The sequence below is a fragment of the Melanerpes formicivorus genome, unplaced genomic scaffold (genome assembly GCF_026170545.1).
Source record: "Melanerpes formicivorus ecotype bairdi unplaced genomic scaffold, bMelFor1.0.p_v2 SCAF_29, whole genome shotgun sequence".
Lineage (NCBI taxonomy): Eukaryota > Metazoa > Chordata > Aves > Piciformes > Picidae > Melanerpes > Melanerpes formicivorus.
Genome location: NW_027142381.1, coordinates 4343410 through 4369291, shown reverse-complemented (window position 1 = coordinate 4369291; position 25882 = coordinate 4343410). Strand labels below are relative to the sequence as shown.

Below are 25882 nucleotides of genomic sequence, written 5' to 3'. Positions count from 1 at the left end.
GTTGCCGTCATAAGATATATAAACAGCCATGAAGAGTATTCAGTGTCTGACAGTGGCATGTAGTAAATGTTCACAGAGAGCACCCTTGGTGCAGAGGGAAGGAGGGGGCAAGAGACAGTAATTTAAGCTGTTCTCCCTCAGTTGATCAAACTTGAATGTGTTGGTACTTCGGACCTCCCCAGCGTTGGGTGACTGAGTTCCCCAGTTGGATGGTACCCTGTGCATTTATCTTTTTCACATTTGCTCTTTGATAAGTTCCTTGAGTTCTTTAGTTACTTATTCCCTACTCACCTCTTTCCTGTTGCTCATGGTTTCATGACCTTAAATACCACACAGGGCTATGGTGACAAGCATATCACTTTGTATGACATTCGAGCGGAGCTAAGCTGCAGGTACAAGGACCTGAGAACCCCATACCGTTCTCCAAACACAGAGGAGGTCTTCAATATGCTGACCAAAGAAACTCCAGAGACATTTTATATAGGTACATCCCTGTTTACATCCCTGGTTTCTGTCATCCTAAGTTGACTTGGGGTGTGTAAAGGTGGGGCAGAGGGATCTTGGTGAATGCAGTGGTGGGATGGTGCCGTGGTTGCATGTATGTCAAGCAGCTTTTTAAGTACCTGGGTACTTCTAACACCTTCATGTGCAGCTGCCTTAGATTGAGGGAGCTGCTCAGCCCTGCAGTTGGCTGTCAGTTTTTCATCCTTTCTTTCTTCTCTCCCATCACTCCACAGGTAAAATGATCATCTGCAACGTGACTGGGATAGCCCACAGGCGGCCACAGGGAGAAAGCTATGACCAGGCAATACGAAATGATGAATCTGGGCTTTGGCAGTGTCCTTTCTGCCAGCAGGATAACTTCCCAGAGCTCAGCGAGGTGAGGCTGTTTCTCCTTACGGGCCTGCTTTTGTCAGGAGCTTGCTATCAGCAGGCTTGAGCATTTTGTATTCTTGGGAGACAAGATTTCAGAGCCAAAATTGTCTGCAGTGCCCCAGGACCCCAACCTGAACGTGGCCTTTGGCTGCAACTGTAATCTGTTCCACTTGTGATTAATTGCTTCAGTGTAGATTTGAGAGACCCTTCATGGATTTTAGTGAACTGGGCTAGGAGTGAAATGGACCTGAGGCTAAGCTGACCAGTTCTGTGCAAATACATTAGACAAGCTTATTTATGGTCTGCACAGAGAAACTGCCTGTGACACTGAGAACAGAAGGTTGTTCTGTCACCTTCTCAATTATAAGAGCTTACCTGGACCCCCTGCTGCTTAATGCAGCTGTACTTTAGGTTTCTTCTAAACATTGCTGAATTCCAGCCTTGGTAATCCGTGACTTTAAAACTCTTAACAGCTGTTATGAGAAACCAGCATTAGCTGCAGGCTTGTGTTGTGGGTCTAAAGACATGCTGACCTTCCTGATTGCAAAGCTCCATAAGCTGAACAGAACCAAAGCAGGAAGATTGCATTACTGGGTGGCCTTAATTGAAGCTCTCTGTCACCTGTACTTCTGCACATCTCTGGTGGCTGCCATCGGTTTGCCAGCGCAGCTCTTAGACTTGTTTGTGTGTGAGCTACTGGAGCTACTTTCTTTCCATGATGAGTAACTTCTACTTTTGCCTTTCTCAAGGTTTGGAATCACTTTGACAGTGGCTCCTGTCCAGGTCAGGCTATTGGAGTGAAGACACGTCTGGATAATGGCATCGCTGGCTTCATCCCAACAAAATTTCTTAGTGATAAGGTGGTCAAGCGGCCAGAAGAAAGGGTGAAGGTATGAAAGCAGTGGATTTTCACATATCCAGCAAGAGCTGGAAGAACCTGGAGGCCATACCAAAGATTCAAAGTTTGGTTAATGACACTGCTCCCTAAATGACTTTTCAAACCTTATTTTCATCTAACAGCTTTAAATCAGTGGCGAGTTCAGGTTCTGGTGAGCGTCCTTCTCCCACAGTGCAAATCTCTCTTGGCAGCTGCTGGGAACCCTGTTAATCATTCAACATGTGCACTGCAGGAGGATTTATTACAGTCTGGCTAAAGTCTGGGTTTAAGAGACCAGAAGGCATTCTAGTGTAGAGCTGTCCTTTGTTCCTGGCTTTCTGAAGAGTTCACAGAACTGCTGTTAGATAGGCAAGGGTCACTCTGCTCTTCCTGAATTTCTGTCCAAATTCAGTTGTGGAGATCATCAGAGTTAGAGTTACTGTTCCTGCTCAGGATGGGGATTGGGATTGGGATTCTGAAAGAAACAGAATCACATGATTTTACCAGATGATAAAATAGAGGTTTGTCATCTTTTCTGTCTTGCGGGGTGCCCCTGACATTCCATGGAGGTGATGGATAATCCTGTAAGATCAGAGGTCTCTCAGCAGCTCTTTAAAGAGTCACTGTTACTTCAGCATGGTTAACTGGACTAAGATATTGCAGGTTTTGTAGTGGTATTTTTCCCATTTAAGAGGAGATGTCCTTTGGGTGTTTTCCACTCTTTCTGAACAGGCATAAATGCTTTCCTGCATATCAGGAAGTCCAGTTTTGCTGCAAAGTGATCCTCAGCCTCCAGACATGCAGCTTTCTGCGTGGTACAAGACATGAGTGGTAGACATGCTGGAGAACTGCCCATTTTTCCTTTAATCCCTTTTCATTCTAGTTATCTTGGGGATCAGTTGGTTTTTCAGTTTGTATGGAAGTATCACTTTTCAAGGTTGTATCAGCCTGAAGGAGGTGAAGTGATTTGTACCTCCTTAGCAGCAGCCCTGACCCCACACAGATCGCTCTGCGGCGCAGGGAGGCTGGAGTATCAGCCAGACCTGCTGATCAGCTTTGCCTGCCCCTCTCCTGTAGGTGGGAATGACTGTTCACTGCAGGATTATGAAGATTGACATTGAGAAGTTTGGTGCAGACCTGACCTGCAGGACCTCAGACCTGATGGATAAGAACAATGAGTGGAAACTGCCTAAAGACACCTACTATGACTTCGACTCCGAGGCAGCAGATCACAAACAGGAAGAAGACATGAAAAGAAAGCAGCAGCGAACAAGTGAGTCTCTAACTGTTCTCTCCCTCATAACATCAGCCTTCCCAGGCTGCTTCAGGAAAACAAGCACAATTGGGCACCTAGCTGTGATAAAGCAGTGTTTCTTGGAAGCCTAAACACTCCACTTTATCCCTCAGCATACATCAAGAGAGTAATTGCTCACCCATCATTCCACAACATCAGCTTCAAGCAAGCAGAGAAGATGATGGAGACCATGGACCAAGGGGATGTGATTATTCGGCCAAGCAGCAAAGGGGAGAACCACCTGACCGTCACCTGGAAGGTGAACGATGGGATCTACCAGCACGTGGATGTGCGAGAAGAGGGCAAGGAGAATGCCTTCAGCCTGGGCTCCACGCTTTGGATTAACACAGAGGTAAGAGCCCTGCAGAGCTCCTGCAGAGCAGGAGTTGGTGGGGAAGGAGGAGAACCCCTTTGGCAGGGACAGGTTGGCACAGCTTTTCTGTCCTTGCAGCTGCTTTCAGGCTGTTGGAGAGTAACTTCCATTGTGGTTCTCTGGATCCATAGACAATACTCAGCAATCACTTATCTTTTTTTTTCCCCTCAAAGCATCCAGCCTTGCTATGCAGAATGTCTGAATGAGAGCTGTGTACTAGGATAAAAGTTCCTCATCACGCACCCTAAACACCTCTTTAAATGTGTTTGTTGAAAGGAATTTGAAGACCTGGATGAAATTGTTGCTCGCTATGTCCAGCCTATGGCTTCTTTTGCCAGAGACCTGTTGAATCACAAATACTATCAGGACTGCAATGGTGGAGACAAGAAGGTGAGCCTGTCCCAGGCTGTGATAGCTTTTGTGGGAGATAAAGGGAGCATAGTATGAATTTCTTTGTCTCAGGATGGGTCTTAAACTCTGTGAGTCTGGCATGAGCTGCTGCTGGACTGAGCTCTCTGATCTTCCCCTTCTTGCCTGGGGCTCGGCAGTTTCCAGCTGTAGGTCTCAGGGGATTCTATCTGGGAGCAGTGGCATTAGGACATGGCAGTGTGGTTTGCTGCAGCAGAGGGTTGCTCTGCCAGCAAATACCACTGAAGGTAGAGTATTGGCTTTCTGTGACCTGCTGACATTTGTACACCAGCCCTACACAGCAGTGGTACATTTGGTCATCCTTGATAGATCGCTGGCATCGGGGCTGGGGGAAAAGGCTGACCACAGCGTAGAGATAGATATCTGTGGGCTCTGTGTGTTGCTGAAAATGTAGGCTCTCCTTGAGCATTTCTCTTTTTCCTTTGTCTCTCTGTTTAGAAGCTGGAAGAGCTGCTGATAAAGACTAAGAAAGAGAAGCCAACATTTATTCCCTACTTTATCAGTGCCTGTAAAGATCTACCTGGCAAATTCCTATTGGGATATCAGCCTCGAGGCAAACCAAGGTAAATGAGAGGCAAGCCCAGCACATGCAGTTGAGTACTTCCAGTACCACACCTCAACTTCTTGCTGCCAATTTCTCTTCCAGCTCTGCCAGTATCCCCATAGCTCATGCCTCCCCTTACATAGGGTTTGGTCTCCTTGGGAGTAGAGGACCCACATCTGGGAGTAAATCTTACCCAGGAGATTTCTACCCATCTAGCTGCCACAAGCAATCCTGCCCTTTACAGGGGGTGTCACAGGAGTATAGGCAGTGACTGATAGATTTTGCATGGGAAGACATGGAATTTTGGAGCAGTTGTTTGAAAACAACATCAAAGCATCTTGGGTAGGTCTGTCTGTTGTCATGGCCATCACCTGAGCTTGTAGGCCATGCTTGTTCTGGCTTGGTCCTGTTAGTGTGAAGGTGCTGTACAATGACAGGTATGGCTCTGAAGCAGCCTCTGATCTTTCATGCTCCTGCATTCACTGCTGTTCACAGGATAGAGTATGTGACAGTGACACCAGAAGGATTCCGCTACAGGGGCCAGGTCTTCCCTACTGTGAATGGACTCTTCCGATGGTTTAAAGATCATTATCAGGACCCTGTTCCAGGTGAGCACCCCAAAACTTCAGTGCCTCAACTGTTTATTTCCTGGGTGTTGCACAACAGAGACAGTTACTAAAGGACAATTTCATGTTCTTTGTCCCTAAAATGTGTCTTAGTTTTTTCTATATGTGGGAAGTGGGAAGTTTCAAAGCAACACTCAAGTCTTTGGCTCCCATGGACCTGCTGAGAGTTAATCTCTCAGCCAGGTGGGCCATGCATCAAAGACTGGGCTTGTCCCCTGGGCTCCCACTCTCATACACTCCTGCACACATACCCTGGTAACAGCATCTTGTCAGTACCAGTGTTACCTGCAGTTTTTGTCAGAACTCAAGTTTCAGGCCCATAGGTGCTCTCCTAGAAGTAACCTCTCTCTTGGTCTGTGTTCTACACAGGTATTACCCCCAGCAGTAGCAGTCGGACCAGGACTCCAGCCTCCATTAATGCTACTCCAGCTAACATTAACCTGGCAGGTCAGTGCAGGCCTTTCCTGGTTGGAATTGGGATGTGAGCTCCTTCTCCAGGCTCTGTCTAATGTGATGAGTCTTTCTTGCAGACCTGACCCGTGCAGTGAACGCTCTACCACAGAACATGACCTCCCAGATGTTCAGTGCCATCGCTGCCGTGACAGGCCAGGGGCAGAACCCAAATGCCACCCCTGCACAATGGGCATCCAGTCAGTACGGCTATGGAGGCAGCGGAGGTGGCAGCAGCGCCTACCACGTAGGTGTCGCTTAAGATGGCTTCTCCTTGCTGCTGGAAAGCATCCCATGGGGGCTCCGCTGGGAACCTAAGGGGTTACTTACTGCCTGGGATCCTCCAGTGCTATGGATCCACAGAACCTGGCTGGGTTCTTGGACCAGGTTTATTTTTGCCTGCTGTGGCTGAGGAAGTAGAGCTCTGCTTTGGGGAGAACTGAACTGAGCAGCATATTGGTCTGGCCCTCAAGGAATGTGGCAGGGTGGAGGGGCAGGATCCAGCTGTGAGGGCTCACAACCTCCCAATTGTGCCCCTGAACTGGCACCATGAGCTGCCAGTGGCAGAGATTAGCTGTGCAGCTATGCGCTGAGCTTGCAGAGCTTTTCGGCTTAGTGTGCTAATCCAAGCCGCACCGGCAGGCAGCACCTCAGCCCAGCCCAGCACCCAGAGGCTTTGCAGGGAATAAGATGGAATTGGACTGTCTTGGCTCGTGACGAAGCCTTTCCTCATGTGCTGGTGCCTCCCTACTCCCAGCCCGTGCTGCCACCTCCCCAGCTGACACCAAGGCTAAATCCAGCTACAGGACTGAGGTGCCTGGGTACAAAAATGCACCCAGCCATTGGCAAGAACCTGATGAAAAGGTGCTGCAAGACAAGGCTTGCAGGGAGGAGTGATCCTCTTTCAGACCACCTTGGGAGGCTTTCACAAAGTTTGGCACAGTAAGTGCTGAACTCAGGATAGGCAGGGACTGTGGATAACCCAACATCTGAATCATCAAGGCAGTCTGAAGGAAAAGGGGGGCAAAAATACCAGGAGACAAAGAGGCTACACACTCCCTTGGACAAACTGTGAGCCAGGCAGCTTGAAATGTGGAAGCAAATCATCTTGAGAGCTGTTGCGCCTTCTCTGCAGCCCACAGGGCAAGAATTCATGTTCTTGATATCTGCTGCAGGACATAATTTCTGCTGGCTTGCCCCAAGTGTCTCCTGTGCCCATCTCTTGCAGCCTTCACCTTGGTTTGGCTCAAGCATCTCCCACTGTAGCCTGTGTGGGATGAACAAGGAAGGCAGGCTGTGCTGGCCCAGGTTGGGTGGGCCATCAGGGGCTCTCACGGTGACAAATGTCCTATGCTCAGCAGGGTGTTGCTCCTTCTGCCCTGCACTCCCCTATTCCCTACAGTGGTCACTGCAAACCTCTCCCTGCCCAAATGAGGGTCTCCAGCAGGGCTGGGAGCAGGCAGCAAGGACATGCTCCAGCCTCCTGGGCAAGCAGGGCAATGCAGAGCCATGCCAGTCCTCAGCCCCACGGCCCTGTGGGATTTGCACTCTGTCCCCTAACACTATGTGCTCTCTGCAGGTCTTCACGACTCCAGCACAGCAACCGGTGGCCACCCCTCTGATGACCCCCAGTTACTCCTACACTACTCCCAGTCAGCCAATGACAACACCCCAGTACCAGCTCCAGGCCAACACCACACCCCAGTCCACCCAGTCCCAGGCACAGTCGCAGCCATCATCCAGCTCCAGGCAGAGGCAGCAGCCAAAGTGAGTGGCTCTGGGTGCATGTGTCTGTGCTTTCTTGATGGCTGTGGTTGATCCTTGTGGAAGCAGCTTGGTGGGATTGCCTTGCACCTTCCTGTGTGGGACCCTTGGGGAGCAAAGGGTGGGCGTGAGGGCAGGGAAGCTCTCTGCTGGTGTGTCTCACCTTCTGCCCATGTCATTGCAGGACCAACAGTCACGCTGCGATCGACTGGGGGAAGATGGCCGAGCAGTGGCTCCAGGAGAAGGAGGCTGAACGGAGGAAACAGAAGCAGAGGTTGACTCCTCGGCCATCTCCCAGCCCCATGATCGAGAGCACGCCCATGTCCATCGCCGGGGACGCCACGCCGCTGCTGGACGAGATGGATCGATAGGCGCTGCCGGACCTGACCCTCAGCCTCCGCTCCCTTCGCCAGGAAGGGGAAGGGAGAGTGAACAGTTGAAAGCAACTTCCCTTAGCCACGTAAACTCTTGTTTTATACCTTGTGAAATGGTGGGAAATGACTCTTGGTGACATGCACCTGAGCGAGTGAACAGACTTGGCAGGGCTGGTCTAAATACATATGCTCTATATATATAAAAATATATCATAGGAAGGGACACTGCAGTGGCCTCTGCATTCCAGGCCCTGATTCAACACTTTGGAAGCTCATCAAAGTAAGGAGGAGGTCAAACGAGCCTGTCCCTGTACACGCACAGCAGTCTGCTTTCGCTGCAAAGACTGGGAAGCAAACCTAGCTGAAAGTGCAGACCGTCGGCCAGGAGTGAGCCTGTTTCATTTGGATTCTCCCAAACCCTGACTGTCACCTCTCCTTGTCCTGAGAACACAAAGCAAAGTCACAGGGGTTGTGACAAGCAAGCCAGAGTTCTCAGAAAGCTTCTGTGGTCGTTTGCTCCGTGTTTTCACGTGTAACGGGCTCTGCAGAACCTGTGCCGACCCCCAGCTGTGTTGGCAGGGGTCTAGCACAGCAGCTCTGGGGCTCGGGGTCTTGCTGGAGTGAAACGCAGCTGTTGTACCAAAGGCTTGCTGTCTCCTCTGGCTTCTTTTTGGAACAATATTTATTTAGTTTTTGATTTTTATTTAGTTGTTGTTTTTTAAATCAGACTGCAACGCAACACGCCAGCCCCACGGCAGCTTTCCTGAGCGCAGGGCAGAGACCCCGGGGGCTGAAATGCTCCAGGAGCAGTCACTCCCGTGGTGGTGAAGGCAAAACAGCCCGGAGTGCACAGCCTGCTCCTCCATACCTGCTTATCCTGCCCAGCTGTAACCAAGAGGGGTGAATAAATAGTGTTTCTACCGAAGGCTGGTTGAGAGGTTTTCTGCTTGCACCCTGCACTGCCTGCCCTTTCCTCTTAGCCATGGATTTGTGTAGGAGCAGTGATGAAAGTCGTTGCTCCTTCTCCATCTGTTGCTTGGAGTTGCCCTCTATGTGCTGAAACTTTCACAGAGAAGCTGATTTCTATTGAGCTGTTCAAGAATAACGTTTTGTTTTGAATGCCTTGTATAAAGACATCAAGCTGACATCCGGGGCACCTCCTGGAGAGGTTCTGGGAGGGCCTGGGTGGGAGTGGGGCAGATAATGCAGATAACTTCGGTTGTGTCAGAAACAGCTCGCTGTAGAGCTACTGCCAGCGTTCAGAGTCATTTCTGAACTGGAAAGTTCCTGCTGCACTCACTCGCCTCTCTCCCGCTTTGTTAGTGAGGATTTTCTATGGGAGCAGAGTCTTTGTTCCTTCCAAGCTCTCCTGGTTAGCCTCCTCGCCCTAGGAAATGAGCAAGAACAGCAGATCTTAAGAAACAAAAGTCTTTTTTGCATGTAAATGCTTCTGAAGAATGGCAGCCACCCGGGAGACAAAGCAGAGCTGTTTCTACAGAGAAATGCAGGTCCTGGCTCAGTTGCCATCCCCTCTGCAGCACTGGGGGCTGACATGGTCCTGGTCCTCCCTGTTCCAGGTGCAGGAGTACTAACCTTAGGCTATTTTTTTATTTTATGGAACTGTCTGACAAAGATTTGACTGGGAGCAGCTCCTTACCAGGGTTCTCAGATCCATACAGGGGTAAGGGGTGGGGTGGGGGGGTCTAGTTGTGCATTGTCAGCAACTTTTTGACTCTCTTTGGTTTTAGTTTTCCCTTGGCCATCAATAAAAGTTCTACTTTTGGGAAGATGCCCTCTTGCCACACGTCAGTGCTTCCTGCTGTGAGCTGTGGTGGTTGTCACAAGGACTTTGCACCAGTTAGTGCAGAGGGTGTGATGTCTCCCCACAACCTTGGTGTTTCCCCCTGGGTTCTTAGGGTCCTCTGATTTCAAGGATTTGGGATTCCATCCTATGCTCCTCTGGGAACAGAGGGGTTTACAGCTCTCTTCTCCAAGCCTGGGTGCTGTCTGCTCTTCCCAAGGCTCTGTTACAGCAAAACAGTGCTTAGCTTCTGTTGCTCAAGCTTTTTCCATTCTGGAATTGGATGCTGGTGTGGGAAAAAATCTTTCTTCTGGTCTCACAAGGCAGGAGAGGGGGCACTGGACCAAGCCACACTCCTTACTCGGAAGTGCTTTGCAGCATTTGGTGGCAATGCTCTGTCTCTGGGCACTGCACACAAAGTCTTCACTGTGGGAGCCTAGTTACCACTGAAGGGAATAAATCAGACTGTGATCACCATCAGGGGCAGCTTGCCCTGCCCCTGCCTCTCCTGGGGCACATCTGTCTTTATCCCAAGGCTGGAAAAGCTTCTATTGTCCTATTCCAAAGAGCTCTTGTACAGCATGTGAGGAGCCTCTGGGAAGGGACAGGGCCCTCTGCCCCTGCTGCTGACTGCCACTGCTGGGGGCTGGAGCAGGGTTGGGGCTGGTGTAGGAGCACTGAGAAAAGGCAGTGGGTTAGGCAGTGGAGAGAGCTGGAATGGTGCAGTTCATTAATTGGTGCTCTAGATGAGCACTCCCTGAGGTGCTGGAGCTCAAGCCTCTGTGGCAGGGGACCTAAAATCAGGGGTCTACCCTGTGAAGGCTTTGGGATGGGAGCAGTGTCCCCAGACAGAGCAGCAACTTGCTGTCCCCAGTGCTCCGGAAGAAGTTACAAGCTGGTGGGAGCAGTGTGGAACAGCTCCAACCCACTCAATACCCACCTGGCTCCAAGTATTTCCCAGAAGTGGGATCAGCTCTAGGATTTCCCCTGGAAACTGACCCCAGAGCCACCCTTTCACCACACAGACACAGGGCCAAGGCCACACCATCTGCTCCAGCAACCAACTTTATTACAGCCACAACCCATGCAGGGGGACTCGGGGCCATGGCTCTTATGCAGGCTCTGCCTCAGCATTGCTTTTCAGCCTCTTCTTTCTGTTTCTCTCCTTCCTCCTCCTCTTCCCACTGGTGGTGGAGACTGGGGATGCAGGAGTGAGTGCTGCCACCCTGCCCAAGCCCTCCTGCACTGGGGCATTGCTGAGGATGGCACTGACCGCTTCCCCCAAGTCCAGCAGTGGGGCCTGTGGGGCCTGCCCAGTGAAGGCAGCAGCTGCAGGGCTGCTTAGCTCCTGGGTTTGGGAAGGGTTTTTCTTTTTCAGACCTTTCCCCTTTTTATCTTTCTTCTTCCCCTTCTTCTGCTTCTTGGCTGCCGTGGGGGTGGACAGGGGGTGGGCAGGTGGCTGATGCTCCACTGGGATGGCTTCTCCACCTACATTGCTCCATGGGGGGCTCAGAGGGACCCCATCAGGTCTGGCTGCCCGGTCAATCAGCTCCCCACCATACTCATACAGCACTGGCTCCCTGGGCACCGCGATGGCCACCGTGTTGTAAGTCTTGCACCTACAGTCAGTGAGGAGGCATAAGGTGGGACAAACCCCAGTGGGACCACGGCAGAGGCCAGTCCTCACAGCATGGGAGGGCACTCACCAGACATAGAGATAAGGCTCCACACACTCCTCCCTGTACGTGAACTCGAAGCAGGGCACCTGGATGACGTTGAAGAAGGCTTGGCCCACCACGCGCGAGGCCGTGTCGTTCACCCGCTGCAGGCAATCCTTCAATCTGCCAGGAGGCAAGGCTGGAGTCAGTGGGGTTGAGGGGGTGCCGCCAGAGGGACTGGGGCCACCCTGGGGTGGGGGGATGCTGCAGGGGCATGGCTGGGCACGGGGCTGCTTACCTGCGATCGCAGTCGCAGTGGCTGATGGTGTGCCAGCGCAGGTTGCGGTACCCGTAGCGGGCAGTGAAGGGGTGGATGATGTGCTGGCAGTGATCGTGGTCTCGGCAGCACCGGTCTGTGTCCTGATGCTCCCCTGCAGGGCAGACACAGGGTGAAGGCAGGGGTGGGGGGAAATGCATGCATGGGTTGGGGCTAGATGGCGAGGGCATCAGGACTGGACTGGGACTGCACTGTGCTAGGACTGGGATCAGAATTAGATTCGACTGGGACAGGACTGGGATGAGGCTGGGGTGGGTAGGGGCTAGGAGTAGACTGGCACAAGGCTGCACCAGCACCACAATGAGGATGAACTGGGACTAGGCTGAGATTTGGATGCAAAGTGGAACTGGACCAGAATCAAAAGAGGGACCAGGCTGGGATCAGGATAGGAAGTGGAATAGATTGGACCAGCACCAGAACAGGAAGAGGATGAACCACAGACCAGGCTGAAGACAGAGAGTGAATCTGGACCAGACCAGCACTAGGGTGGGGAGCAGGATGGACCAGCCCTTTGATGGAGACTAGGTAAAGGTGAACTGGATCAGCACTGGGGTAGGGTCCGTACGGGGACCAACAGGGACTGAATTAACATGGGTATGGGAACTGGAGCAGACCAGCATTGAGATAGGGACTGGGACTGGGGTGGGGTGGGGTGGGGTGGAGCAGCATCAGGCTGTAGATGGGAAGGGGAGAACAGATGGCAGCCACCCCGCCGCCCTTACCCAGCTGCTCGTAGGCATCCGCGTTGCTGCCCGCACCGCACCACAGTGTCCCGGGGTAGGTGAGCCCACGGCGGGTGCGGGGCCGGTCTGGCTGGGCCGCTCCGGTACCGGGGGTCGCTCTGGCGGTAGCTGCGAACAGAAGGAGGAAGAGGAGGAGGCGGCAGGGCAGCCCCGGGGCGCACATGGCACCGCACTGCTCCCCGTCGTGGGGCCGCCTTATAGCCCCGCGCAGCCCGCCCACGCGGGGCGGCTTGGCACGGAGCAGTACGGCACAGACTGGCACAGCACGGCACCGTGCGGAGGGTCCTGGACAGCCGGGGTGCTGGAGCTGCTTCCCGGAGCCGCGGCTCCTGGACCCCGCAGCCTGCGGGTAAGGGGTTACCCCTCCCGGTGGGGCCGGGCTCCGTTGCTGTGGCAGCCGGTGGGGTGATGTGCTGGGGCCGGTAACGTGCCGGCCACAACGTGCCCGCCCCGTGACGCACCGACCCCTGTATGGCCCCCGGTCCCAGAGCAGCCCCACGACAGGAGAAGGATGCTCCCCACAGCCTCTTGTGCTTTCCCGTGGATACTCCCTGGATCTGCATGTTCCCATCCCATGAATGTTCTGTGTGCCCCCTTCCCCCGTCCTGTGCCTCAGATGCTCCCTGCAGCCCCACGTCCTTGTCCCACTGATACCCCTTGGTGACTGTCACAGGAGCAGCCCCAATGCCCTGTACCCAGCCAGGGCTGGCAGCCCACAGGCGCCCAGCAGCTCCCAGGACGGCTGCCAGGGTTAGCCACCTTGGCTGGCTTCTCTGCCATGGAGCCCATTGACAATCCAGGCACAGATCTGGCATGCTGGGTGGCCGAGGAAGCAAGCACTGGCAGGGCAGGACAGTGCCCAGCCACCCCAACAGGAACGTGTGTGGTTTCTCAAAGTGTCTGCACTGCTCAGGACACCCAGAGCTTGGCTATTGTGCCACCATGCCCTGGCACCACTAGTGCAGAGGGCTGGGAGCTGGAGACACCCACATACAGTGTGACTACCCAGTGGGAGCCCATAGTTGGCCCATAAGCAGGGCTCTCACCTGACACCAGCCCAGGGCCCAGCTGACCAAGGGTGCTGGCGGGGGCCCAGTGCTGCAGGGACAGTTCCTGCTCAGCTGTTGCTGTCTGTGACGCTCCCCGTGACCGTCCCGTTCAGCTTAGCCTTGCCACCGGTACCCAGGTATGGAGCCAGCTCGGGTGTGCTGGGCCCCCAGTGTGCCCACGTGTGGGTGTGGGTGTGGGTGGGGACAATAGGGGGCATTAAGCTGTGGGGAGTTATGTGGGGACAGTCGGTGAGGAGTCTCACCTCTGTTGCATGCTCAATGCCCGCAGTGCCTACAGTCCTTACACATGGACCTGTGCCACATCCCCACTGCCCGAGAAAAAGGCTGGTACCTGGCACTGATGGCCCCCAACGTCAAGGGTCCCAACTATGCTTGGCTGGACCCCTCCCGGCTCTACTGCCACCCGCAAGTACCCAGTGCCTGGGGTTGATGGCACACACGGGGGTGCCAGGGTGGGCTGTATCTCTATGGGGCTGTTGGGGGACCTGGTTGTGCCCACAGGCACTGGCACATGGGCTTCAGGTGCCCATGATGGGCTGCAGAGCCCCAGCACCTCTGTTCTCTCCCCAGGGCTTGCAGGACTGCTTGACTGACCTGCTGCAACTGTTCCAGGGGGACCCCATTGACATGGTAGCAGGCATCGATGCCATGGGCTTCATCCTGGGTGAGCAGGGACACGAGTGAGCCCAAGGTCCTCATTCCTTGTCCCTGAGGGGCCTGACAGTGCTATGCCCACCCCCAGGTGCCGCTGCCGCTGCCAGACTACAAAAAGGCTTCCTGGCCATCCGCAAAGCTGGGCACCTCTGCGTGCAGACTCAGGCACAGCCTTACACCGACTACTCCGGCCGAGAGAAGGTGATGGAGGTCCGCACTGATGCCATCTCACCAGGTGAGCTAGTAGGGTGCTCCTGTCTCAAGGCAGGGCTTCTGGAATGGGCACCAGGCACTCAGCCACAGCCTCTGTCCCCACCCAGGTCTGCGCATCCTCCTCGTGGACCAGTGGGTTGAAACCGGGGGCACGATGCGAGCGGCCATCCAGCTGGTGGAGCAGCTGGGGGGGGTTGTGGCAGGTAGGAGGTGGGACATGAGGGCATCCCAGGAGTGTATCCAGTGTAGAACCACCATCCCCAAGCCCTGCAGTGAGCAGAGCTGAGCCCTCTTTTTGTCCCCACAGGTGTTGCTGCCATCTGCATTGAGGACAGCGAGGGCGGGCGGTGGCTCCAGGAGCACTACAAGTGTGCCCACTGTGTGCCCCCACACCTGCAGCCCCGCTTTGACCAGCACCAGCTTGGCTAGGACTGGTGGGGGCACTGACACCTCATGTGTCCTCCATCTCCCCTCCACAGGGCACAGAGTTGCTGGCTCTTCATGGCAGGGATGCCTGGGACATCAACCTCCTGGTTTGGCTTCCACCATCCCCAAGATGATAACCCCTCCTCTTCAGCAGCCACCCTCTGCTGGCTCCATCCTCCCACCTGCCCCCAAGCAGAGGGGCTGAGCCCAGGGGCAGAGGGAGCTGAAGCCAGGCCCAGACCCAGTCCCCAGCCCCACACATCTCTTAAAAAGCATAAAAAACGTTTTATTAAGACAAATGGGAGCCTGGGGGCATCAGCCCCTGTGAGCAGTACCTGGGTTTGCATAGCTAAGGGAGCTGTATGGGTGCTCCTGTCCACCCCAGCCACAGGTCTCTGGGCAGGTGGGAGGCTGGGGGGGCCAGGGGACAGCAGGCACAGCTCCTCGGGGCCAGCCAGGGCCGCCCCTCTTTGGTCCAGACGTGTGAGCATGGGGTGGGCCGGGGGCTTCCCTCTCACTGGCAGCACTTGGGTTTCTTGCGGGGTGCCGACAGGTACAGGTCGCTTTCATTGCTGCTGATTCCTGGAGGAGCAGGAGGGAGGGTGGGTGGGTGAGTGGAGTTTAAGGGAAAGGCACCCACAGCAGGGCCAGCCAGGGGTACTCACGCACGGTGTCACCGATCCTGCGGGTGCCGCTGCGCTCCAGCTCGGCCAGCACGCTGCTCTCGAAGGTCAGCGCCGCCACACGGAAAAAGAAATCCCGCACGTTCTCCCCTGCCCCACAGAGTAAGACCCCCTGAGTGTCCCATCACCTGGCCAGACATGGAGATCTGCCTCCCCCCATCCAGCTGGGGACTCACCAGTGAGGGAAGACACAGCCCAGTACTCTGCCTGCATCTCCTGGGCCACCTTCAGAGCATCCTTCTCTATCAGGCTGTACTGCGCTGGCGTCTGCCAACCAAGCCAGAGGAGTTGGTAGGTGACAGCGATGGCTCTGCTAAGCCAGGGTGCAGGAAGGCCACAGAAAGGGGGACACACTCACACTCAGGTCCTTCTTGGAGCCCACCAAGAATAGGATCACATTGGATGGGTCGTTCTCCTTTAGGGCATCAGCCAGCCACTGCCTGCAGGGGCAAATATCATCAGCTGGTAGCCAGCAGCCCCATGCCCTCTTTCCTGGCTCTCACCCCTCCATCCAGACCTACTGCCCCCTCCACTCATCCCCAGTCCAACCTGGGCCCCGTGGCCATGCATCACCTACCGTGTGTGCTCCAGAGATGTCACATCGTTGACATCAAAGACGATGACAATAGCTGGGGAGGGAAAGAGGGATGAGATGGGGACAGGGACAGACAGCGCGGCGGGATGCAGTCAGGACCTCACCTTGTGCACCCCGGTAGTAGGTGGAGGCGATGCACTTGAAGCGCTCCTGGCCAGCTGTGTCCCACCTGGAGGCAGAGGGGGAAGGAGGTGAGGGGGGGCCACATGGGAGTGTGGGGAAGGGGCTAGCACCTACTTACAGCTGGAGGCTGAAGGGCACCCCCAGCACCTCGAACCGTTCCATCTCGAAATCCACCCCGATGGTTGCCTTGTAGTTCTTGTCGAAGGTGTCCTTGCAAAAGCTGGGGGGTGGGGGATGGGTGTCAGCAGCCCCAAGCCCCCCTACACTCCAACCCCAGGGGCTCAGTGCCCCTCGCCCTGAGGGGTACCCAGCACCAGAGTTTAATAGGCTCAGCCCAAGTTGCTGCTGCCCTTTGTGGGGGCGGGGTGGGCATTTCTTTGGCGCTTCCTCCCACAGAGAATCTCGAGGAGGGCGCTCCATTACCGGTTGATCAGGCAGGTCTTCCCCACTGAGAGGTCCCCCACCACGATGATCTTGGAGATCTTGAACCTGCAGGGCAGGCGGGTGCACAGTTGCTCAGCAGGGTGGGGGGAGGTCCTCGCCTGCCTCCCACTCAGCCAGCTTCGGTGGCAGAAGGGTCCACGGGGTAAGGGGTTGTCACCTTGCAGCCCCTCCATGCTCAGCAGCGCCCTGCAGCTCTGCTCTCCTGCCTCACCGCCAGTCCCAGCCCAGACCCCCGTATCCCCCCCCGCACTGCATTCCTGCACCGTGACGCAGGGCTCAGCACACAGGCAGCGTCGGCAGCCACGAGGTGCTCATGCCGGGGACCCCCAGCTGCGGCTGGCTGGCAGGACCATGAGTCCCATTTCACCCCACCCCTCACGGGGCTTTGGGGCGGGGAAACACAGATCGCCATGGACTCACCCCACGGTGCCCGTCCGCTCCTCCTGGCAGGCGCTGGCAACTGTGGGGTGGAAGGCGGGGCGGGTGTGCAGGGCGGCCTCCTTCCGAAAACACTGAGGGAAGGGAGGACAAAAGGGGACAACGGAGTGATCCTGGAGCTCAGCGAGGCCACCCCTAGGCCAGTGTCCCTCCTTTCAGCTCACCAGTGGCAGGTCAGAGATGACCCGGTCCCTGCGGACTGGAGCCAGCATGTTCATGGTCCCGTGGGGCCGCCGGGGCAGGCTGGGTGGCCACAGAGAGCAGGGATGGGTCAAGGGCCACCACGAGGCCTGGGGGGAGAGGGAGCAGGGAGCAGTGACAACCCTAAGTCCCAGCAAACCCCATGTTCCCCATGCACAGTATCCCTGGAATATGTCTGCCTGTGTCCCCAAGCAGAGCTGTTCCTTTATCCCAATTGTCTCCACATCCCCAGGACATGGTTGTCCCCACGTCCTGGCTATCCCCACAACCCCAGGCTTGGCTGTCCCTGTGTCCCAGTCACCCTAAGATCCCTGAATATGCTGTTCCCATGTCCCGGGGTGCAGCTGTCCCCATGTCCCAGTTGTCCCTGTGTTCCAGCCATCACTACATCCCTGTGCATGGCTATCCTCTTGTCCCAGCCATCCCCACATCCCAAGTGTGCCATCCCAGGGTACCACTGTCCTGATGTCCCATCCCCATGTCTCTGAACACCAGGGTACTACTGTTCCAATGTCCCAACTGTCCCCCTGTTCCATCCCCACGTCCCTGCACACCAGGCTACCACTGTCCCCACGTTTCAGCACAACGGGGTACCACTATCCCCATATCCCAGCAGTGCCCACATCCCGAGTGTGGCATCCCAGTGTACAGCGATCCCCGTATGCCACCAGCCCTTACATCCCCAGGGGTGCCTTTCCCTCCAACATTGCATGTCCCCCATGCATATCCCCCCGCGCATCCTAGCCCACGGTTAAGCCCTCCTTGCCCGGTCCCGGTCCCCGCCGCGGGAGGCGTCTCCGTTACCGCGAACCCTCCAGCTCCGGTAGCGGTGCTCGGCGCTGCACGCCCAGCCCGGGAGGAACCGGCGTGCTGACTCCGCCCCGAGGGAGGGATCAGAACACTGGTTCCTCTGGGTCGAAGTCACTGCGGTGCTACGCACACCACAGGACCCCGGTAATGCCCCTGCCACAGGGGTTCGTCCTTGCCGCAGCCCTCCGGGCGGCGAGGAGCGGGAGGAGTAGGAACTACAAGTCCCATTAGTCCCGCGGGGAAACGGCGCATGCGCGAGTGAGTCGGCCTGTGCGTACTACTAATCCCGGCATGCTCCGCGGTAACGTGGCTGGTGGGGACAAAGGGGAGCTATCGTGAGATTTGTGGCGCGGGGAAAATCTCGCGAGGTTTGAAGCTATAAGCCCGTGCGGTGCGGCGCGGGCAGCCCCTTTCGGCTTCCGCCTGGCCAACATGGCGCCCAAGGCGAAGAAGGAGGGTGAGGGCTGGCGGCGGCGGGACGGAGGGGTGCGAGGGAACCGTGCTGAGCCATAGCGCGGAGTGCGGGGGTGTGTGGAGGGGGCTGATCTGCGCGGGATTTGGGGATGAAGGAGCGCTGCAGCTCGGGGCTGGCCCGCGGGCACGTGGAGGTGGCGGGAGAGGCCTACACCGGCGGGGTCGGTTGTCTTAAGGAGGGTGGGCGCCTGTCTCGGTGGCTTGTGAGGGAGCTGGGGAGTGCGCTCGTCCTTTGGTGAGCGGGGAGACGTGAGTTTTTTTGAGGGGAGGGGGTGAAAGTTTAACCCCGTTGGATGTTGTGGGGTTAGTCTTGGCTGGGTGAGAGCACGGGCCGCTTGGAAAGGTCCCGTTCATTGAGCTGCGCAATAGGAGAAACCATGGCCCGTTGGGGGAAGCAGGGAAGCATGTACTGATCCTGCAGACCTTGGTTGTTGTGCTGACTGAGCTGCCGTTGTAGCTGTGCCTCCGAAGACAGAGGCGAAAGCTAAGGCGCTGAAGGCCAAGAAGGCCGTCCTGAAGGGGGTCCACAGTCACAAGAAGAAGAAGATCCGCACATCACCGACCTTCCGCAGGCCCAAGACCCTGCGGCTGCGGCGACAGCCCAAGTACCCCCGGAAGAGCGCGCCACGGAGAAACAAGTACGTGTGGGATGTCGGGACCTGCCCTGCCGCAGGGCTTGCAGACTGGGAGCAGCCTCATGCGTGGGCTGGTGTGAAAGCCTGTGCCCAGTTACAGGTCCCAGGGTGGTAACTGCCAGCGTGCTGCCCTGTGAGGTGAGCCCACACCTTGTGTCAGAGTGCTGGGGTTTGTTATTTGGAGTGCAAGTGATGATTTCAAGCGACCAAAGCCTGAGAGCTTGTGATTATAAGTTTTTTGGTAACTGATGCACCCCAAAGAAAGCCCCTGAGGGGCAGAGGGGTTGTGTGCCAACCTTCTGTTAACCATAGGGTCTCTTTCTTGTAGGCTGGACCATTATGCCATTATCAAGTTCCCTCTGACCACAGAGTCTGCCATGAAGAAGATTGAGGATAATAATACTCTGGTTTTCATTGTCGATGTCAAGGCAAACAAGCACCAGATCAAACAAGCTGTCAAGAAGCTTTATGATATAGATGTGGCCAAGGTCAACACGTTGATTAGGTGAGAAAAGGGAGACAATAAGTCACTGGTGGGAGTGAGATGCTTCAAGAGCCTTGGAGTGGCTTTTGGCAGAATGTGAGAACACATGTGAGTCTTCTCAGGTGCGGGATTATGTTCTGTAGTGTTTTCAGTGTTGCTGTTTTGAGAAATGCAGCTTGTGACTGAGCCTGTGTTAGTGGAAGTGTGAAATGTTGATAGACCAGAGGGTCAGCCTCATCAGGGAGCTCTTCTAACACCCAAAAAGTCTTGTGCAAATGATGTAAACTTTTTTTACCACTGACTAAAGTGATGTTTCCAAAGGAACCACTGATGCACGTGGGTGTGTAGTGGGACAGTGGAGCAGGTGAGAGTAGTTTTGTGCCTCTGTGCTGATAACTTCTGTTCCTCTCTAGGCCTGATGGGGAGAAGAAGGCTTATGTCCGACTGGCTCCAGATTATGATGCGCTGGATGTAGCCAACAAGGTGAGAAATCCTTGGAACTTTGCAGCTTCTGTCATCTTGTATCTCCTGCACTTAGTTGTTTGCCCTGATACACATGTGAGTTACTTGTGCCTCAGTTGGCACATCTGTGTGTGAGGTACTTGTGCCACATCTGTGGGGTGTCCTTGTAGTTAGATGGGATCTGAGTGTTCAGGAGCAAGACACCTTGTCTGGTGAAACTGAATTCCACCTGGAAAATCCCAAGGTTAGATGGGAGAAGAGAGAATTGTTGCTGTTATTCAGCTTCTCCAGGGAGGGGCTCCAGTCCACTGCACTACAAGAACACCAGAGTATCATTAGCTGGGAGGAAGCAGAAACTGCTCTGCAGCTTCTGGATGGAAACAGTGTTTGTCCCAGCAGTATTCTTGGCCAGCGCTGTAGGCAGCTCATAGGAACAGGGGAAATGATGACTGGTGTCTCTGTGCCACTGGCCTGGGGGAAGGAGGAGGGGCTTCTACCAGGCTGTGTTGCTGGAAGTGGCAGACAGCTTGGTCCTTCAAGGTGGTTTTGAGGCAGGCTGGAGGCAGTCATGACACAGATCACAGAGGAATGTGGCTTAGCATAATGCTCACGGGAATAAATGTATAAAGCAGTTGTGTAAGATGCTGGGGCAGGTCTGGGAGGAAGTTGTCCTTGGAGAGCAGGAGCCCTGGGGAGATGGCAGCTGTGGCAGCAATGTCTGTGGTGGAGGCTGTGTAACATCTTATCTTGCTTTAACATGCTTTGCTTCTTTTCAGATTGGAATCATCTAAACTGCATGTACCAAGGACTGTACAGACAGGATAATAAACCCTGTGACACCACTGAGGGGCTCTTGTGTTTTGTGACAGCATAGTCCCCATGAAAGAGAGCACCTAGTGGCCTCTGAGGGCTTCATTTCAGTGAACTGTGCCTCCTCCCTTCCCAGCACTGGATGGGCAAAGTTGACAGCTTTGAGAGATGGTGGTGCAGAGGACAGTGCTGTCTCACTGATGCAGTTTCCTGGGTCAGTGATCTCTCTGCTGTCAGTAGTCATGAGATGACACTCCCCCTCTTACCTGAGACCTTTGGTACCCTCCTGTATTTTCGTAATGAGTGTGATCAGTGGTCCTGGTGTCCTACATAGCTTTCTTGTGGAGTGTACCACAGGCTGGTGAGTGCCCAAAAATGTGTTCATGGTTCAAAGGTGGCACATGGGGTGCCACACAACATTTCCTGAATGTATCAGCTATTTGCTTATGCTGCAAGTGTCACTTGATGAAACCCTCAAGCTTTCTGTGTGGTTATTTTCTGGCATGGTCCCTTCTCCCCATGCTGCAGTGTGTAGCAGCCTGGTTTCCCCAGCACCATTCCTGTTCCAGTGCCTGTAACCTCGCAGGGTTCACCAACCTCAGTCAGGGCTGTTTCCAAACTAGCTGCTGTTGCTGCCTCAGCAGTCTCATGCTTCCTTAAATTCGTAGCTCAAATTGCTTTTTGCCAAGGGCTTGGAGAGTCACAGGAGTGTGGAGTGCTGGGTGAGAGGTGAAGTACGGCTAAGTCTTTAGGGGTACTTAAGAGTGCAGTTAGATGATGAAAGCCCTGAGCAAATATTGATCAGGGTAAGTGAGCTCTTGGGTAGTAGGACACAGAGTTCCTTTGAGCCTCTTGCTGATGGTGGTGGAATAGTGGGGTGGTGGCTTGTACATGCGGAGGATGGTGGTGGATGGCAGAGGGGAGATGTGCCAGTTGCTACTGCTCTTGGGACCTGGGAGTGACAGTCCCAAGCTCCAGGAAGGCTATGTTAGGTCAGGTAAGGCTGAACAAGAAGTAGCCCTCTGACACACCCCTGTGATGGGATGAGGACCTAGGACAGCCCCCCCTCCCTCCTGGGGTCAGCTTTGATGTTTTGCCAGCATGTGGGGTTGATGGCACCAAATCAGCCTCCTGTCTGTGGCCTGGGGAAGAGCACAGCAGCAGGGGCTCCAGGCTTTGCCTCAGCTCCTCAGCTGGAGCCACCCCAAGAAGTACGTTGGGGGAGAAGTGCCCCTCTTGTGGCAAAGCTAGTGTGGGGGTGATGAGCAGGTTTGTGCTGCAGTGTGGAGGGATTTCACATCAGCATGACTTGCAGTCTACCCTGACCTCGCCTCAACTTCACCTGGTGGCTGCTGGCACTTCCCTGCACTTGCATTCTGCTCTGAGCTGGCAGCTGGCCTCGCCCACGGCTGCCCCAGCGCTGTGCTGCTGGGAGCTGCTCCAACTGGAACCCAGGAGGGCAGCGGTGGGAAGCCAGGTGCTCTGCTGTGGGAAGCTTTGTCATGCCTGACCTTTCCATGCTGCTGGGAGGCTGGTGTGAGTGTGGGTTGGTCCCTCTGAGCTGGTGACCTGCTGGAGCAGAGACCAGAGATGACACAAGAGGCAGACAAGGGCAAAGTAGCAGCGATCAAGGTGCTTCTGCTGAAACTAAAGTTGGGCTTGATTGTGTGAGGTATTTGCAGATGAAATTGGTGCACAGAGGCTACAGGGCTTAATCTGCACCAGGGAAGGTGCATACTCCTGGGATGTGCTGCTGCTGAGTGCTGCTTTGAGTGAGGAAGGGGTGAGATGGGTTTGAAGCTGATGTTAGGTCCCTCCCCATGCAGCTTCCTGATTATCACATCTCTGCTCTGGCTGACACTGGTCTGGGTGCACACTGGGGAGCCCCAGCAGGATTCTGGCCCTGTAGGGTGTTCCCCAGCACTCCAGAGGAAGGGAGGGTGCTTCCACTTCAGCTTATTTCAACCACAGTATCTGTCCCTGCCTGAGCTGGGCTGCTGGTGGGCTTGGTAGGACAGATCCTGCCCTGGAGCAGGTGGTGGTCAGGAGTCTCTCTAAGCCCTGCTGCTTTATGCCAGTCTGGTGTGGTTCCCAGAGCTGTCACGTCAGCAGGATTTGCCTTTCTGATGCTGTAGTGCTCCACAGGACCGGCTGGACAAGTTCTGGCCCTGCTCCCCCAGGGAGCTGAAGCCCCTCTCTTCCCACCACTCTTTGGGGGGGGCTGCTGATCACAGCCTGGTATTGCTGCTGCAGGAGAGGGTCCAGCATGCTTGCAGGAGGCTGGAGCTGTGCTGTGCCGGTGAACACTACTCCGGGGGGATGTAAGCATGCAGCAGTCTTCCAGGAAGAGCCCGTGGCCTCACAGGGCTTTCCCATGCCAGCTCCACTTCACATGGCTGCTGGGTGAGTCATGCAGCCCAGCCAGGCTCATTGCCGCCAGGCTGGAGACAGGCAGGTCAGGGACTGCAGCAAGGCTGTGTACCTCTCCTGGCTCCCCTCCCCTGATCCCTGCATAGCCCTGGGTCCCTGGAAGAGAAGAAGAGTGAGGAGGGAAGGGAACCTGGGAGGGATGGGGTCTTGTGATTTAAGGCTCAGCACAGTGCAGCTGGTAGGACCCAGAAAGCTTGAGTGCATCCCTGGAGGGTTTCTAGAACAGAGTGGCGGAAATGTGCATTCACTCTCCCCAAGGACTGCCACCCCTCCACTTCCTGGGAACAGGGGCACAGCCTTTCCAATGGCTTTGTCCCCCCAGTCCTCCCCAACCCCTCTGCCCCACAGAAAAGCCAGCCCAGGTGTGCTGCAGCAGCAGTAAACAGACCAATTTTAATGCACATAACACCCAACATCACTGTGGGAGGGACTCGTCCCTTCCCTTGCAACCCCCTCAAGCCTTCAGCTGTGGAAATACAGCCACGCTTGGCCCTGCAGCTGCCTGCATGGAAGCTGGCTTGGGCTGCTTCTCCATCGGCTGCGCCCCTGGTTTTGGTGGCATCCCCATGGCTCAGCGAGGTTGTCAGGCTGGTCCAGCATGGAAGCGCTTTTAGGCAGCAGAGTGGGTGAAGGCAGAGCCTGGGGCCAGGGAGCAAGCCCTAAGGCACATCAGAGCAGGTTTGGAGAGGCCAAGCCCTTCAGGAGCCAGAGCCGGGGTCCCCCTTGGCATGCTCATCTCAGTCTATCAGAAACTTCTCACCATCCACATCTCTCCCTGCAGAGCCCTTGCGCAGGGATGGGAAGAAATCAGAGCGGAGGAGGCGGGAGAAGTACATGAGGATCATGGCATCGAGCAGCAGGAGGTTGGCAGTGAGGAAGGCACCCTGACCCTGCACCTCCACGTAGCGGAGGAAGTACCAGGTGAGGTAAGCCTGGGGGGCCAGGCGGAAGGCAAAGTACACCACCAGGTTGATGTACTTGTTGGCCTCGTAGAGCGCTGGGGAAGGCACATTGCTCATCTTCAGCAGCATGCGGATGGTGAGGAAGATGTTGCTCACTTCCACCAGCAGCAGCAGCACTGCTGCCACCAGGAAACGGCCCGTGATGATGAGTGAGATGAAGGCAGAGATAGCCTGGAAATGGTAGGGGGGACACAGCAGAGTCAGTTCTCCTCAACCTGGGGGAGGCAAGTCCTTCCCCACTGAGGTTTGACATACCTGGTGCTGCTCCTCCCCACCCAGAAATCCCAGCTTCCCCCGCCCAGGCACCTGGCCCACGGGAAAACTAGTCTGGAGTGCTAGTTCCCTTCAGACCAGTTACACTGCAGACTGAATAGGTTGGACTTTGTGGTCTCAGAGGTCTTTTCCAACCTAGTTACCTAACACCATCTAATCAACTAAACCATGGCACTAAGCACCACCTACCCACCCTGGGCAGCTGGGACCAGCCTCCAGCTCTTCCCTCACCCAGTGCAGCAGCCTGTCTGGCTCCTGACGCTCGGAGCCAATGCTGGCAGGCGTTCTGCCCCACCAGGCACCCTTGCCTTGTTGATGCACAGCCTACCTGGCAGCCAGAGCAAGGGGGAGGGGAGGGCAGGGCTCCAGCTCGCTCTGACCTAGAGCATGAAACTTGCATGGGCTGAGCCCCAGTGTGTGTGGTAGGCCCCCCCTATTCTGACCCTTCGCCTCCCTGGGGGCATACTCACCATGGCATGGTGCACCAGGTATTCCCAAGATGAGCGAGACTGATGGTTGAAGATGATGTCAAGGCTGTCGTGGATGAAATAGCCTGTGGGTGGAAGGAGAGCACTGAGAGGACAAGGGGGACCAGTGAGGAGAAAGAAAGTGGTATGTTCCAGGTGTCAGGAATGCCTCTGTCCTGGCTGAGCGTGGGGAGATGGCCAGGCCCTGGGTGCTGACAGCCTGTGGGCTTCACACTTGTCATTAAGGCAGGAGGCACAGAGAATTGCCCTTAAGGCTCAGCTTGGCCAGCATGCCAGGCGAGGCTGAAGAGGGAGTGGGCAGAGCCTGGCAGGTTGACCATAGCCATCGCCCTGTGGGGTTCCTTACCTGAGGAGAAACAGACTAGCAAGTGCCCTGAGACGCTGTAGCCGTCCTGTATGTCGGAGAGCAGCTCCGGAGAATGCCAGAGGCTAGGGGGAGAGAAGGAAAGGGGGTCAGCCTGAGTGCTGGAAGGGGGAGACCTCAAACACGCCACCCGTTGCCTGCTCCCCAGGGAGCCGTGCTCCCACAAGTGCCCCGAGTCCTGGCCCCCGCTGGGAAGATGTGCACCGCGGCCGCCCGCCCTTATCCTCTACCGGTGCCCGGTACCTGAAGAGGGCCCATAGCCCGGCCAGCACAGAGTGTGCGAAAGAGACGAGGAGGTTCAGCCAGCGCCAGTCGCGGCTGGGGCGGCTCCGCACGGCAGCGGGCCGGGGCAGGGCTAGTGCCACCCGCCTCAACCCCACAAACACGACCACGCTGCCGCCCACCAGCGCTGCGGAGGCCGCCCGCCAGCCCGGGCCCATCGCGCCCAGCTCCCGTGGCGCGGGGCGCGCGGCGGGGCGGATGCGGCCACGCCTCCCTCTGATCACGCCTTCCTAATTGGCCACGCCCGGCCATGTGGCCACGCCCGGCCTCTAACCACACCTTTCAGTTGACCACGCCTCCCATGCCGGGCGGGCCGAGGGAGCGCGCCGTTGCGTGCGCGCGCAGGCGGGGGTTGCGCGCACGTGTTCGCGGCGGTGCGTGTGTGTGTGTGTTTGCGCTGAGCTGTACGCGCGGC

The 25882-nt window shown here is 55.9% G+C and overlaps 6 protein-coding genes and 2 non-coding genes across 18 annotated transcripts in view; 5 read left to right on the top strand and 3 right to left on the bottom strand.

Annotated features, from left to right (window-relative positions):
• The window catches only part of SUPT6H (SPT6 homolog, histone chaperone and transcription elongation factor), a 28822-nt gene extending 20520 nt beyond the window's left edge, over positions 1 to 8302 (top strand). For 3 of the 4 annotated variants that reach the window (XM_068154570.1, XM_068154571.1, XM_068154572.1), the window contains exons 26-37: positions 337 to 484; positions 738 to 880; positions 1626 to 1766; positions 2831 to 3026; positions 3161 to 3399; positions 3697 to 3810; positions 4288 to 4412; positions 4889 to 5001; positions 5389 to 5466; positions 5550 to 5716; positions 7049 to 7236; positions 7418 to 8302. In XM_068154570.1, the coding sequence (XP_068010671.1) occupies positions 337 to 484; positions 738 to 880; positions 1626 to 1766; positions 2831 to 3026; positions 3161 to 3399; positions 3697 to 3810; positions 4288 to 4412; positions 4889 to 5001; positions 5389 to 5466; positions 5550 to 5716; positions 7049 to 7236; positions 7418 to 7604 (1839 nt within the window). In that variant the 3' untranslated portion in view covers positions 7605 to 8302. The other variant, XM_068154573.1, reaches the window with a different exon arrangement.
• Positions 8303 to 10455: 2153 nt separating this feature from the next.
• PROCA1 (protein interacting with cyclin A1) lies at positions 10456 to 12732 on the bottom strand. Its single transcript, XM_068154559.1, has 4 exons — positions 12126 to 12732; positions 11365 to 11497; positions 11115 to 11249; positions 10456 to 11027 (listed from the first exon to the last, which is right to left on the bottom strand). The coding sequence occupies exons 1-4, from the start codon at positions 12715 to 12717 to the stop codon at positions 10520 to 10522; spliced, it is 1368 nt and encodes a 455-aa protein (XP_068010660.1). The 5' UTR covers positions 12718 to 12732; the 3' UTR covers positions 10456 to 10519.
• A 465-nt stretch (positions 12733 to 13197) lies between these two features.
• On the top strand, positions 13198 to 14850 carry LOC137449237 (adenine phosphoribosyltransferase-like). 4 transcript variants are annotated; one of them, XM_068154567.1, is made up of 6 exons: positions 13198 to 13332; positions 13485 to 13625; positions 13829 to 13880; positions 13959 to 14105; positions 14191 to 14286; positions 14391 to 14850. In XM_068154567.1, exons 2-6 carry the CDS (start codon positions 13503 to 13505, stop codon positions 14510 to 14512), a joined length of 540 nt encoding a protein of 179 aa, XP_068010668.1. In that variant the 5' UTR covers positions 13198 to 13332; positions 13485 to 13502; the 3' UTR covers positions 14513 to 14850. The 4 variants fall into 4 exon arrangements, with proteins under 4 accessions (XP_068010668.1, XP_068010667.1, XP_068010666.1 ...); XM_068154566.1 differs by having other exon boundaries at positions 13787 to 13880; XM_068154565.1 differs by lacking the exons at positions 13198 to 13332; positions 13485 to 13625 and having other exon boundaries at positions 13636 to 13880.
• RAB34 (RAB34, member RAS oncogene family) lies at positions 14775 to 17993 on the bottom strand. Of its 5 annotated transcripts, none has more exons than XM_068154562.1 (11): positions 17760 to 17993; positions 16957 to 17082; positions 16775 to 16866; positions 16334 to 16399; positions 16029 to 16130; positions 15892 to 15956; positions 15770 to 15821; positions 15551 to 15632; positions 15369 to 15459; positions 15179 to 15282; positions 14775 to 15091 (listed from the first exon to the last, which is right to left on the bottom strand). In XM_068154562.1, the coding sequence occupies exons 2-11, from the start codon at positions 17008 to 17010 to the stop codon at positions 14825 to 14827; spliced, it is 975 nt and encodes a 324-aa protein (XP_068010663.1). In that variant the 5' UTR covers positions 17011 to 17082; positions 17760 to 17993; the 3' UTR covers positions 14775 to 14824. The 5 variants fall into 5 exon arrangements, with proteins under 5 accessions (XP_068010663.1, XP_068010665.1, XP_068010661.1 ...); XM_068154564.1 differs by having other exon boundaries at positions 17805 to 17993; XM_068154560.1 differs by having other exon boundaries at positions 17798 to 17862.
• Positions 17994 to 18152: 159 nt separating this feature from the next.
• RPL23A (ribosomal protein L23a) lies at positions 18153 to 20700 on the top strand. The gene is made up of 5 exons (XM_068154569.1): positions 18153 to 18260; positions 18735 to 18915; positions 19241 to 19417; positions 19810 to 19879; positions 20635 to 20700. The coding sequence occupies exons 1-5, from the start codon at positions 18236 to 18238 to the stop codon at positions 20647 to 20649; spliced, it is 468 nt and encodes a 155-aa protein (XP_068010670.1). The 5' UTR covers positions 18153 to 18235; the 3' UTR covers positions 20650 to 20700.
• LOC137449489 (small nucleolar RNA Z17) lies at positions 19095 to 19167 on the top strand. The gene has a single exon (XR_010989402.1). It is a non-coding gene; the product is annotated as a small nucleolar RNA Z17 (small nucleolar RNA).
• LOC137449487 (small nucleolar RNA SNORD42) lies at positions 19666 to 19732 on the top strand. The gene has a single exon (XR_010989401.1). It is a non-coding gene; the product is annotated as a small nucleolar RNA SNORD42 (small nucleolar RNA).
• A 2763-nt stretch (positions 20701 to 23463) lies between the features above and the next one.
• On the bottom strand, positions 23464 to 25685 carry TLCD1 (TLC domain containing 1). Its single transcript, XM_068155019.1, has 4 exons — positions 25429 to 25685; positions 25168 to 25250; positions 24804 to 24886; positions 23464 to 24231 (listed from the first exon to the last, which is right to left on the bottom strand). The coding sequence occupies exons 1-4, from the start codon at positions 25623 to 25625 to the stop codon at positions 23836 to 23838; spliced, it is 759 nt and encodes a 252-aa protein (XP_068011120.1). The 5' UTR covers positions 25626 to 25685; the 3' UTR covers positions 23464 to 23835.
• Positions 25686 to 25882: the final 197 nt, after the last annotated feature.

Coding starts and splice junctions, on each gene's coding strand:
- PROCA1 (XM_068154559.1), bottom strand. CDS start 12,717: ATGGGAACATGCAGATCCAGGGAGTATCCACGGGAAAGCACAAGAGGC. Junction 11,498..12,125: donor GGATGCCTACGAGCAGCTGG/GTAAGGGCGGCG, acceptor TCTGCCCTGCAG/GGGAGCATCAGGACACAGAC. Junction 11,028..11,114: donor GAGCCTTATCTCTATGTCTG/GTGAGTGCCCTC, acceptor CACTGACTGTAG/GTGCAAGACTTACAACACGG.
- LOC137449237 (XM_068154565.1), top strand. CDS start 13,646: ATGGCACACACGGGGGTGCCAGGGTGGGCTGTATCTCTATGGGGCTGT. Junction 14,106..14,190: donor CACTGATGCCATCTCACCAG/GTGAGCTAGTAG, acceptor GTCCCCACCCAG/GTCTGCGCATCCTCCTCGTG. Junction 14,287..14,390: donor GCTGGGGGGGGTTGTGGCAG/GTAGGAGGTGGG, acceptor TTGTCCCCACAG/GTGTTGCTGCCATCTGCATT.
- RAB34 (XM_068154562.1), bottom strand. CDS start 17,010: ATGAACATGCTGGCTCCAGTCCGCAGGGACCGGGTCATCTCTGACCTG. Junction 16,867..16,956: donor TCATCTCTGACCTGCCACTG/GTGAGCTGAAAG, acceptor CCCTTCCCTCAG/TGTTTTCGGAAGGAGGCCGC. Junction 15,460..15,550: donor GCTCCAAGAAGGACCTGAGT/GTGAGTGTGTCC, acceptor CTTGGTTGGCAG/ACGCCAGCGCAGTACAGCCT.
- RPL23A (XM_068154569.1), top strand. CDS start 18,236: ATGGCGCCCAAGGCGAAGAAGGAGG. Junction 18,261..18,734: donor GCCCAAGGCGAAGAAGGAGG/GTGAGGGCTGGC, acceptor CTGCCGTTGTAG/CTGTGCCTCCGAAGACAGAG. Junction 18,916..19,240: donor AGCGCGCCACGGAGAAACAA/GTACGTGTGGGA, acceptor TCTTTCTTGTAG/GCTGGACCATTATGCCATTA.
- TLCD1 (XM_068155019.1), bottom strand. CDS start 25,625: ATGGGCCCGGGCTGGCGGGCGGCCTCCGCAGCGCTGGTGGGCGGCAGC. Junction 25,251..25,428: donor GGGCTATGGGCCCTCTTCAG/GTACCGGGCACC, acceptor CTCTCCCCCTAG/CCTCTGGCATTCTCCGGAGC. Junction 24,232..24,803: donor ACCTGGTGCACCATGCCATG/GTGAGTATGCCC, acceptor TACCATTTCCAG/GCTATCTCTGCCTTCATCTC.